Genomic DNA, 13,501 nt, shown 5'->3' with positions numbered 1-13,501 from the left:
TGATAACCTAAACATTTCATAAAATAAAAATTAATCTTTGAAATGCCTATATACAGGTTGCTCTGGAGTCCTATTCTTGTGTCCATCCCAATAAGGCTACTTAATTCTTAATTATGCATAGATAATGTAACTTGTGTTTATATTTATATACGGTACAAACACAAAGAATGTATGCAGGAACAAGAATACGAAGAAATATCTATTTCCAAAAACTAATCATAGCTGATTTATAAACAAAGAGAGAAAGAAATCAGCAGTATATTGAAGTTTACTTACAAAGCTTTGTACTGAGCCTTACTCATAAACAGTACCAATATCAAAAGCACTAAGCCTGACTAATGATTTCCTCTTCTATGTGGATGCATGAACTTCTCTGAATGCTTATTTCTTCTGTCATACATTTGAAAGCACTTGATCAATTTTTAGAACTAAACCACTACAACAACAGTTCCTTTGACTGCTCTTTGATCTAATATAATAACTTCAGCAGCTACATTAATCTAATGATTAAGTTTGCAATTAGGTAGTTGTTCTTCTGTGTTTTAAGGTAGAGTGGGTAGACTTTGCTCTTCATTCTGTAACTACTGCACAAATAATTTTTTTTAGCAAGTGAAATTGTTCTAAGGTTATTGGGCTTTGGCAATTCAGACCCACTTTCCCATTTCTCTCCTCTTTAATTCAGCTTACTCAGTAAAACTATTCTGAATAATTTCGTTTTACTTCTAATGTGTTTTGCTTCCTAGTTTCCAAACAAGTTTGTAACTTTGAATGCAAATAGTTGCAAAAAAACCCCAAAGTTGTTTTCAAAATATAGAATCATAGAATGGTTAGGGTTGGAAGGGACCTCAAAGATCATCTAGTTCCAACCCCTCTGCCATGGGCAGGGACACCTTCCACTACACCAGGTTGTTCAAAGCCTCATCCAACCTGGCCTTGAACACTTCCAAGGATGGGGCATCCACAACTTCTCTGGGCAACCTGTTCTAGTGCCTCACCACCCTCTAAGTGAAAAATTTCATCCTTATATCTAATCTAAATCTGCCCTCTTTCAGTTTAAAGCCATATCTGAATGCATCTTTTAGAGGAAATACAACTCAAGTTAGGGTTTATGTATCTTACGTTCTCAGTTAGTCCTAAAATTTTAACCAAAATTAAGATGCTAGTGAAATTTACTATGGTTCCTTTCATTTGATTTGCCACAGTGCTTGCTGTATACTGACCTATTTATTCTTCTCTGAATACATACTCTATATACTACAGTAAATATATAAAGCAGAACAGTTTTCAATTTACGGTTATCTCTCCCAGACATTTTATTAGATGCTTGCTAAATATTCAACCATAGTATACATAGTTATGTCAGTGGTTAAGAGATGAAAGCCTACATTACTTCACTCAGGAAATGAAGTGCAGGTTTCGGTCCTTTCATTGCAATATCCTTCAGTGCATGGAACATAAATGTTTTTGCAGTGGATTGTTCAACAAGCGAGTGATGCAATGGCTTACACAGCTAAGCCACTGTATGATTTCTAAGGCCACAGGGTTAATACATAGTGATAAACTATTCAGTTATAATTGTAGCTTTCATGCCAGTTAAATTGAGCACTCTGAATATTACACAGTTAAAACCTGCTCTGTCATTTAACAGAAATTTGAATTTTGATTCCCCTGAAATCTAACTGCTTCAAAATCTATTAAGTTATATTATCCCACAGCAAAAATCAAATCCACGGGAATTTTAACACTGATAAAATTAAGCCAAACATACTGGGGAGTAAGAAAGGTAAGAAATCTTCAAGAAAGTTGTACATAAAAAAGCATCACCTCATAGAAGACAATTGCCCAGTGACCAATTCTCAATTGTAGTTGATAAGTAAGTAAAAATGTAATGAGGACCATTTTTCAAATAATATTAGTGTTTTTTTTTTTTTTTTCCCCCACAAAGTAAATCATGCTAATATGATGGAAGTTTCTTTAAATTCAAGTTTGAGTTTTCTAGACTTCTTACAGTCATTACTGTCTGGAAATCTTAGGTGATAAAAAGAAGGATCAGTGGGACCATTTTTTATGATCTCCAATACAACACAGGGTGAAGGACTTCTCTGAACTATGGCAATCCTCACTCCTTGCTTTAAAAACTCTGGAACAAATTTCTATCATGTCATTAAAACATCATGAGTTTTCCGCATGAGAAGCTAGCCCACAATCAAAAAGGATATAATCCGAAATATTCCAGTGCGAGAGTGTTAACAAATGCCGGTGTTGCAGCTGCCCAGATTGCAGTGTAATCATTTTAAACAAAGATGAGAAGTGTAACAATCAAAAAATAAAGGGTAACATGACTGAATTTCCCCAGACCAGAATATCTTTGATAGCTGTGAATTCCACCTCACCATTAGGGAAAAATAAAAAATGCTACTTAAATTAACATGTGTAAGGCAGTAACAAAGCCACACTTTACTAATTTCTACATGAAGTAATTCCTATATATTTAAGAATGTCTGGATTTAAAAACTTCAAATGACAGCAAATCTAGCTACATACTGTAGCGAACTGGTAGACAGTTCTGCCTACACAGTTTCAGTCTAGGAATAACTTTTGGCTCCTAACAACAGTATAGTATTATTTCTCATTTAATATATTTTCCCTACACTAAAGTGTCTTTACTATCACTACAGTAATTCCTGACAGTTACAGAAGACTTTAGGTATTCCCAGGTTATGGATAGTATTGGTCCTCATTATTGACACTTTTGAAAGGATAAGTTACAACTGTGAACTTAGTTTTGAGCTAAATTACCAGAAAAACCTTCCCAGGATGCTTTTGGTATTCTGCAAAGCAAGCAGTACGCTACTGATGTGGATCCCCTCTCCTTCTCCAAACAGAATCAGGATTTTGTGTTTTCAAAGTGTCATGGCCACATCAAAAATACATTAAGCACTGGGTAAAAATAGCTAAAACTTTTAAATCATTTCCTGTAATTGTATTTTTTCCCTTTTGAACTTGTATCTTCAAGAGGATAGACATTTATGCCTGAGGCAGAGCTACTCACTGTGAACAAGGAAGCAAAAATCTTTCCACATCAGCAACAGAGTAAGCTTTGTGAAGCCTTCTGCATCATATTCCACCACACCGCTATCAACAAAAAATACAAAAAAATGAATACATTTTTACCTACCATGCATTCTAACACTGAATGATAAATATGTAAATTCTGTATTATAGGGACTGTTTTTTGGTTTTGTTTGTTCAGAAACTTCCAGTATTTGCTTTATTTATTAACAGTTACAATTTTCTAGCTAAATTAAAATTAGATTAAACTTTTAAACTTTATAATCTTATTTATTCTATGGTATTGGCGTTTCTCACCCAAAGAAAAGCCATATTCAGTTTATATAAGTATGCTTTAGGATGCAAGGAGACCTGTTAATGCATCTGCAGTACTAAATTGATAAAAACCATACGCACACAAATTTCCTGTATGTTACTCAGAGTAAGGTAATTTATTAACTCTGTAGTAAGTGACAAGGTAAAATTCAAAACATGCAGGCTGAGAAGAGTTTAAATTTGAAAATTCAAAAGTGTATATATAAAAAAAGCAAAGTATGAGAACATACAAAAAGTTGAAGACAGAAGATTTGTTCTGCAGATGGATTAGAAGTTTCAACCACTGGGAGTCGGTACTCTCTAAAAGTCTCAAGCAGTACCAGCACCCATGAACCACGTCGCAAGTGAAATAAACTCAAAGGCACACCTTGGCCATTTCCGTACTGTAGTTTTCTCGGAAGAAAAAGAAATATCTTGTTTCTATAAAGACTGAGCTTCCATCAACTCTATCTACTCACATGTCCAATTTGAGTCATTGTTACCTATCTATAGCTAAATAAAATTTGAGTGTGTGCTAGAAGCCACCTGTCTTCCTATCCTCACTTGAGAGACCTGAGATTTGAAGGGCTACCGAATATCTACATCATTTGGTATCATCACTTGGAAGCAGAAACCCCCTCCTCTCAACGAGGCGAAGCACTGCTGGTCAGGCAATCACTGTCGCATCAGCTCCTGGACTCTCGCTCAAGTCAGGATTTAGGTGGGAAACCAAAGTGCCTACCCTTCACAGTGCCAAGGTATCCCAGCTTAGTTGATTTGTGAAGCTAATGCTTCATCATGCCAAGCCATGGATCTTTGAATTCCTGCAAGAATTCAACACGACCCAATAGTCTTTCTCTCTCAAGACAAGATACTGCTCCATGGTAGGAGCAGCTGGTCTCCCAGTCCTGCCTTTATACTGAGCAATGGTTTCTGGCTCCTGCAAGGCTTGAAACCATACCTGCTTCCCCGCCCTCCTGCCTCAGTCACTGCCTATTACTGTAAGGCCCCTCGAGCCGTTCAGAAATGAACACATTTCTTTTGCACGAGGAGAAAATCCCTACCGCCCTTTTCCCATCATCAGCTATTTTCTAGTAACATCAGACTGGCCACTAGCACAGAAGTGAAGTAAGGCTGGACTTCATTCCAGTACTGCGACGGAGACATAATCTATACACATCATTCTGTGAAAAATGACCACATTTCATCTTATCCAGCGGACAGCAGTCACACAACAAAAGACCATGTGCAGAAAACAACACTTTCCTCCATGCGACAGAAAATAAGGCATCAAAAGAAGACTTACGTTCCAAAGTGACTCAGGAAAGCTGCGATATACTCTCTTCTCTTATGGTATCCCTGAATAACATATTGTACCTTAAAAAAGAAAAAAAGAAACAAATCCAAAGCTATAAAAAGATAAAAAAAGCCAATGCTCCCAATTTGTCATATATTCCTTTTTAAGGAAGATTTATATTTTACATAGTAGTACTTCTGAATCCTACATTTAGCTTGCATGATTTCCTTAAAGAATCCTAAAACGCCTTTAAAACAGACAGTGGATCTTGCACACAGAAAATCTTGTAAGGAAATCTCTTCGCTCACTTCTAAGTGAGACTTGGTATTTCATGATATACTGACGCGCTGTTTAACTACACAAGATAAAGAGTGAAGGAAAGAAACATGTGATCTTGTCTTGCTGAAGTTTGGGCAGGAAGCCATGATAGGCAAATCATAATCACCTGAACTGACAGTTGGTTAAGCGTCAAAATAACATTCTGGTTATAAAAGAAAAAAAAAAATTCACAACTGATCTTGGGTGTTTTCTGAAGGCTGCACCTCCAACAAAAATCTTCTTAACACTAAGCTCTCTCAGTGGTTTCATGCTGACTCAGGGAGCCACCTATTCAACTGTGAGCATCAACTTCTGAGGCAGTCTGGGTTTTGAAAGATTTCCATCCTAGCACAGACAAAATCCAACAATGCTAAACTTGGAAGACTTAAGGCAAAATTCTCCTCTCATCATGTACATTTTCTTATTGATTTGAACGGGATTACTTAGCAGAACAGTGTAAACAGGGTTTGACCCATAGCAGAAACAACGCACGTGTTGTCAGGCTGTAAAAGCATGTGGTTTACAACTGGTTACTTCATGTACCTACGGTATAGTTCCATAAGTGATTCCCTATGTAAATCCCTTTGCCTTTCAGAATGAAAACTAACATTTTAAAAAACTTTTTTCCCCTCACTGAACAGAAAAAGAATAGGAAGAATAATTTTCTTCACTACAGTAATACTAGAATTCTTTGGTTGGCAAATGCTTTCCTGAATTTTTTGAAAAAGCCTTGATACAATCATTGCTGAGAGATATCTTGTACCTCTTAAAGTTAAATTCTATTTATAAATTGAGACGTATTTAATTTTATGAAAACTACAATTATTTTGAAGGCTTTGTGTGGGATCTGAAATGTTATTTTGGGAAAAGGAAAACATATGATAAGTTTGCTTAAGGGACTTTGTTTAAGAAAGGATAAAAACAGTCCTGTGTACTTGCAGATTTTAAAAACGGAAAGTAATTTTAGCAGAAGACCACAACAAAACAACTTTAAAGACAGATTCCAATATAATTATGGAAACACATTTTGAAAAACTTTTTCTAAAAGATAAAATTATTTTCCTCATTTGGACAATCAAAGGTAAAAATAATACACAAATACAAATAGGTGGTCTGTAATAGGCAGATTCCTAGATGTTGGCCTCTCAGCTTTCTTTTGACAATTACACTTAAATAATGGAGAAGCTTTCAAAATATTATACTCACTCTTTTTTGTTTAAACAGTCAGCTAACCGGAACACAACCTTTTCAGCAACCTTAAGTAGCTATTACTCTATAAACATCCAAATAGTCTGCTGATTCAGTTCATTTGGATGAAACATCCGAGAAGAAAATCATTGAAAATACTCAAAATCTAGAATGATGACTATGGTATGAGAACTTTCAACTGGAAAAATAATATGCAAACTACATATTTGTATTTACTAGCAAAAGAGTATGCTACAACGCAGTATCGTATGATACAATAACATTTTATCCTAAACCCCAACATGTCACAAGAAGAAAAATCCACTCCAGGATCCGATCCCAAGCATGTTTTTTTACCTAAAAGAGTCATTATATTCAATGTCCTGCGCAGGTGCTCAACTCTTATCAACAAGGTATCCTTTGTGTAGCTTACCTTAAGTATGCCCTGCTTGGACTGCCTGGCAGAAGAAAAACTGTATCTATGGAAATGCTATAGTGTGTTACTGCACTACAGTACAGCACATACGGGAAAGGAAAACCGAGTTCTCTTTACTAACTTACCTTGTTTGTTAGCAGCTGGCATACTTGGGGTACGTAGTCAATAAGACAACCTCCACCAGGAAAAGCTGGGATGTGAAGGGCAGATGATCCTCCAAGCGCACTAGAAATAGAAGTTAATTTAACAGTACATTACACGTACAGTCCCTGGGATTTGAAAGTGATTTCTATACTGTCCTCTCACCCTATGCTTTAAGTCAGGGGGCCATGATAAGGAAGTGTATTTTATGCTGTGGCGATACAAAAAGTATTGAGTGATACCATCTATAAAAACAGGATACACCATGACCCACTATAATTAAACTACTTCAATCAAGATTATCACTAATGTAAAGCATTCTCTCAGGAAAAAGCTATTTTGTTGTAAACAGTTCTGTTTCTTAGGCCTCATCAATAAGATGTGGAGCATTGTAGTTTAGATATCTTCCTGTTGAAGGACAAGAGGACTTTGAATTTTGAGTTACCCAAAAAGCCACCTTCAGTCAAAACAGCTAAGAAGTAGTAAAATAATTTGGACTGAAGAATAATAGATGGTCAGATGCGAATGCCAATCATGCCACCTATTCCAGTTTTGGGCCTCCCAATACAATACAGATGTTAACCTCCTAGATTCAGGAGGCAGTGGGCCAGAAAGACTATTAGGTACACAAAATGAAGGGGGCATGCTGAAAAAAATGGATTTGTTCAGTCTTAGGAGAACACTGGGGAGGGGGGGGGATACTGAAGAGGGGAGTTGAAGGAATATTGCTACTGAAGGCATATTGATGCCTTCAATTATCTAATGGAACAATATAAAGAGGATGAAGCCAGAGTCTTCTCGGAAGCATACAGTGACAGGATGAAAGGCAACGCAGACATGTTGCAACAAAGGAAGTTCAGGTTAGCTACTAGGAAAAACGTTTTCACAATGAGAGTAATCAAATACTGGAAGACAGGCCCAGAGGGGCTGGGGAATCTCCATCCTCGGAGGTGCTCAAAGCTCAGCTGAACAACTGCCAGGAGCACACTAATCTAAGCTGGCCTTGCTCTGAGGAGAGGCTTGGCCAGATAACCTCCAGAGGTTCTCTCCGGTCTACATGGTTTTATGATTATATTCCCCAATTCTATGATTTTGTTCATGTCCAGAAGGAAAGAATATGAACAAAGATAGTAACTCTGTCCATACAGACTAGAAACCTGAATGGTAGGAATCCACAGAGATAACAGAACTTCAGAGATGTATTTAGACAGCTTAATCAATTGCCTTTATCATAGGATGGAAGACTGAAGCATGCGTGATATTGCTGCAGATAACAGCTTCTTTGGTGTGGAAAGATCTAGCACTTTTTATTTAAATCAGGTTGTATAAGGCAACAACCAGCTAAAGTCCATGCTACTTTCTTTTAGCAGTACTGACCTAAATCTTTCTTATAGTCTTTTACCAATCAAAACAGGTATGAATTTGCATTACACGTTGTGGCTTACATCATTCACTGAACATCCAGAACCTTGCTGGGTATGATTAAAAAGCTTCAAAAGCTAAGTTACTTTGTTTACATGCTGTTTCCATGAAAGATTGAACTGGCTAGAAAGAAGGTTCTTCTCTGCAAAATAGGGCTCTTATTCTCTAACAGAACCTGCCCTTGTATTTTCCTCAGTACTTGATAAGATATCACTTTGGTAGGTATAAAGGTCTACAGTTGTACATCCCTTTGAAGGAACAGAGCCTATATAAATCAAAAAAGCCCAAACTCATAATGAGGTATATGGAAATCTGCTACTCAGGCAAAACAGTCTGGGTACAGCAGACTGTTCACCACATGGAACAGTTCTGCAGGTCTGGATTTTGCATATGCAATGATGAAAAAAAAAAAAAGCCTTTAGTACACCACAGCTACAGAAAAAACAAAACAAAACAAACAAACTTTTCCAGCAGAAGACTTGAACAGGATTATTATTTTTTTTTTTTTAAAGAGAATTCAGGTTCCTTGCTGTTACCCCCTTACTAAAGTTACTCACATGGGAATATAATTTTGTTACTTGTGCATGTTAAAAACAGTGAAGCGTGACTATTAGATTATTACTAAGTTGGAACATTTCTGAAACAGTAGTTTGCCCTTAGGAAATTGAAAGCATACTGGGTCCATCAGTCTTTATGTTGGAGAATGAAAGACTTGCTCTTCCTGGTATGTTACAACTGAGTTGAGAACAGCACTTTAAGACTTTGGCTTTCAGTTTAATAAACTCCTTAAATGCTTATGTAAATATATCCATTAAAGCCTCCAATCTCATACACAGAGCAAATAGTACAGTCTGTTTTGCATCCTACCTTGCCTCATTCGCAACCAAGTCCAAGTTTCCCCTCAGCATGGAGATACCACTCGCGACATTCAGACGACTACTACAAGAATTACGGGCTCCTCTCTCAGTTACAATAGCAGGCACAAAATTAGGAGTAATTTCTAACACATTTCACATGCAAAAAAGCTTCCACCCCTATAGCATCAGCTTCCAATACATATTTCAGACTGAATTATTCTGATTTGTGAATAAGAGCTTCCCATTTTACCTGCATCCATCTTTTGAAAGTAGTCAATACATAAAAACTTATTGACATAAATGGGAATTCAGCCCTTCACAAATGAAAAACAGGCTGCTACAAGGTGTGGTTTCTGAGAAAGAGGTCCCTCCACAGAAAGAAGGCTGGAATTTCTAGTATAATTATCCTCTGAAAACAAAAAGCTGTACAATATGTAATTTATGTTCTGTAGAAATAATTATGGGCAGGGAAAATTAAGAGTGGACAGGCGTCTTTGTTCCCACTATTGGGTCAGAGAATCTGCTTATTAAATATTTGAATAAAATATTGCATTTGCACAGGTCCTTGTCTCTGACCATCTCAAAACTTCCTATAAACATTCAGCAACTAAGGTTCATCTGCCTTATGAAACCAGTATTTATCTTTTATTTTTAAACATGTAAGGAAGCTATTGCTCAGTTTGATTTGACTATGCTGTACTATGTCTCTGTCATTCCAATGAAACATACTTGCAGTACCTCACAATCATGAGACAGGACAAGACACTATGACAATTTCTTCGACCCTATAATAGATCTGCAGCTGAAGAAAGAAGTGACTTAATCAAAGTCAAATAAGAAGGACCTGTAAAAGGTGCAAAGAAATACTGCAAATGGAGAAAATTAGGCAAGGGAATTTCATCATGCAGCTCAGTATCTAATGCTGCTTTTTGAGGTCCCTCAAAGCCCAATCAAAAGAAAAGGTGTAGAAAAAGAAAAATGCCATAAGAAGCCTTTTACAGTCAAGGAAATTCTATCTGCCAAGAGTTTACCAGTGCAAGTTGAAGATTCTTGCATGTCAGACCTGCTTTCCAGATAGCCAAGTCTCTTGGAGGATAGATCTTACCTCTATCTGTGACTGAGCCTTCCTTCTTGGTATCACTGTTACACACTCCTCATAAATAAAATACATTTTTATACCCAGGAATAATACCAACTATGACATCACACTATCAGGTTTGGTAACATTCATTGTATCGAGATGACAAACAAACCCAAACAAAAATCATCAAGAGATATGATGAGGAAGATATTTTGTTTTTAAACACAGACTGATTAATACCTCTACCCTACAGCTGCCAGAGTAAGTCAAGTTTCAGGACAACCAACCAAATTGTGTTGGATTTTTACACATTTTTTTTCCAGTAACTTGCTACCCTTTAAAGGCTAAAAGTCTGACAAATTCTGATAGGTGCTTTCTGCAACTTATCACGATCCACTAAGTAACAGTCTTAGTGGATGCTACTTCATTAGGACTGGTACTGCATGAAGATAAGCACATGGTAGATCTATGTATCTGTGAGATAAGGTTGCAGGAACATGTTGGAACACAGAGACAGAGACCTGTTGGACTCAGCATTTTATTCACTTGCTGTTACTTTAAACCTACTCATCTCTGCAAACCAACTTCACACATCTCATATTAAGATGGACCAGAGACTCCTTTGCAGCAAGTTCCTGCCTTCCTAGGTTTCCAGAGTGTCAGATACAATGTGGTTCTGATCCACAGTCTGTGAATTAAACTGGATTTTGTGATGGACTCAATACTGAATTCAACAAGAGTAGCAGTCAGCCTGCATTAATAGCAGTTTTGTTCTGTGCACATGAATACAAGTGCAGATTGCGTAGCTGGAGTATGTTTACATTTCTGCTGTCGACTGGTGCATTCCAAGTGACTTGCTCTGTCTCTCTCTCAATGGATCTGTTTATTCAGGCCTCCATATAAAATGAAAAATTCTTTCCTATTTCTTGATAGCTTATAATTACATTAAAATGTCTTTCTCAAGAAACAATCCTTAAAAAAAAAAAGGTATAGCATTAATTCACAGGTTTACAGAAGTGACTGTTTTTGTTCTTGAGTATTTATGTGTAAAGAACGAGTTATTTCCCCTTCCTTAAAAACATCGCTTCACTAGAGAAGAAGGGTGCTTCCAGAAGACTGAGTGGTTTGGCGTAAAGGCACAAAGGAAGATACTCCTACTCCCATCCCTACCCTACCCCCTTTTCTACAACACTCCCTATGCTCTCTTGAGCCTCTCTAGTTCCCCTAAACTCCTTTTATTCACCTCTCCTCTTCCCTGCAATCCATTTTGCTTCCCTCTTTCTCCGAGCAGAAAAACGCAGCTTTCTCTAGATTGCTGGGAAACTTTTGAGCTGAGTCTGAAGAACAAAGATTACTACCCCCTACATCTTGCAGGGTCCCACAAGAATAAAAATATCACAGTTTATAAAGTTATGTGCTAACACGGGTTACAGTACTACACTTAAGCACCTATACACATGTGATATTGTCTATATATTTTGCTCTCTCTCTCTCGCCTTTACCTGTTACCATTCCCTGTTTCCCACAATTGTATAAGCTTTTCTTTGAAAGAAGTACCACAAAGAAAAGAACATCTACAGAAAAGTTTCATGCTCTTAAAAGGCATTAAATGACAGTTATTTTTGCTCCAAGGGAGGAAAGAGTAAAAAGCCCGTATTTGGGAAAGAAGTCCAGCACTGTAAGAAGAGCCATACTTATCCCTGAATACAGCATGAATGTAGCATTAAAGTGCTTTATACCAAAAAAAAGTGGTATGTAATACCGATTGTACCTAACAATGTTCCTAATCCAATGTATTCTTTCTGCAAAACCCACATAAAATAGGGAAACAACAATTTCAATGATTGTGAATGGTACAGTTGAAGATGTGTCTAGCTTTGAGAACATACATAAACAAAAAACTTGCCTCTGCATGGAAAGACTGATATAAAAATATTAGTTTAAAATAACTAAGAGCTTTTCTCCCCGTATGGCCAATGTTAAAACATGTTCAAATCTACGTACCAGTGATGGAAAGTAGACTTTAGACTTTATAGACTATAGCCCTTGCTTTTACCAGGATACACCCTTCTTAACTCTCTGTGAGTTTTCACCTGCCTTATTTTGAAACTGAAGCACATTACAGACCTACACCAGGATTTAAAAGGTTTATTACTCATGATGGCTAAAAGCAAGAGTAGCCTGAAACATCTGGAAAGAAATTCCCTTCTTTTTGCTTTTTTTTCCTGTTTTGAGACTCATGTTATAGGCTTTGATCTCCTTCCCTATTCTCTTTCTCCTTTGTTGCTAAAGTAAATAGTTCACTTTTTTTTTTCTTTTGCAGTTTCACCACTTTAGTACATTACACTATTTGGCACAGGAGACATAAGGAACCACATCAAATAAAAGCACGTGACCACAAAAGCTGCCTTACCAACCATGATCCCAGATTTGCTGTCATTTTACCATTTTTCAGACTTGCTCGACCATAACCAATCCTCCCTATCACATGAACAATGTGGTAGCTTGGCAGAAGCCTTGGGATAGTGCTTCAATCAGCAATACAGAGTTTAACAGTAAAATAGCAGAACATTAGTCTTGTTATTGAAAAATCAGTCTGTCTAGGTTTGTGACAATGTTTTCTTCCCTTCCTAGTAATGCTCCATTTAAAGCAAATATGATTAACATATTTCTTGTTCACTCTAATGTACTACGAGGTAAAGCGTGTCCAAAATCAAAGTTCCCATTCTATTTTTAAGGAAACAATTTTTACTTACAAATTCTTTCTACTTCAACATTGGTAAAATGGAAATGCATGTTTTCAGCTAACAGATATAATATGAAGCATCTACATTGTTGAGCATACAGAAAAGAAATACAATCACAAATAGACCTAGAGGGAAAACTATGCCAAATATACGTATTTGGAGAAAGAATCCTGGTCAAACTCAGACTAAAAATTTTGCCATTAGAGCTGAAGGATGATACCATCTTTTTTTCCTTGACCTACTAGAGGTTCAGGGTAAATACCTCTGAGCTCCTCCTGACTAGTGACTGGAAAAAAAAATGAAATAATCACTGTAAAAAGCAAATACTAAAACCAAAATGTATTTTAGTTTCCCACACTGTGCAGAAAACCGCAAGTCAGACTTGCTGAGCTTTATTTGCAGCTCTTCTGCTGACTTCATATGTCCTAGCAAGTTATTGCAACAAGTCTGCTTCACTGTTTGCCCACCTATAATGTCCAGATGTTTATAACTTTCATAGTTAGTTTAATAACATTCATAGAATAACATAAAAGCTGTGGGATGAAGTCATCTCTAAGTGCTAATGAATACTGTTTTGTTGAGAAATCAATAAAAAATAATATAAGAACTGAATTTAAAGACATTTTTTATGACCTCAAAAAAGTAGAT

General features: G+C 36.7%; 1 protein-coding gene across 1 annotated transcript in view; it reads right to left on the bottom strand.

Annotated features, from left to right (window-relative positions):
• BABAM2 (BRISC and BRCA1 A complex member 2) overlaps positions 1 to 13,501 on the bottom strand; it is a 170,891-nt gene that overhangs the window by 33,558 nt on the left and 123,832 nt on the right. Inside the window, exons 7-9 of the mRNA XM_009987645.2 lie at positions 6,731 to 6,830; positions 4,673 to 4,743; positions 3,053 to 3,135 (exon numbers count right to left, since the gene is read on the bottom strand). Coding sequence (XP_009985947.1) covers positions 3,053 to 3,135; positions 4,673 to 4,743; positions 6,731 to 6,830 — 254 coding nt within the window. The remainder of the gene's footprint in view (positions 1 to 3,052; positions 3,136 to 4,672; positions 4,744 to 6,730; positions 6,831 to 13,501) is intronic.

This window comes from Tauraco erythrolophus, chromosome 2 (assembly GCF_009769465.1).
Source record: "Tauraco erythrolophus isolate bTauEry1 chromosome 2, bTauEry1.pri, whole genome shotgun sequence".
In the NCBI taxonomy this organism is placed as follows: Eukaryota; Metazoa; Chordata; class Aves; order Musophagiformes; family Musophagidae; genus Tauraco; species Tauraco erythrolophus.
Note: the sequence above shows the minus strand (reverse complement) of the source record. Positions and strands in the feature narration are given on the sequence as shown.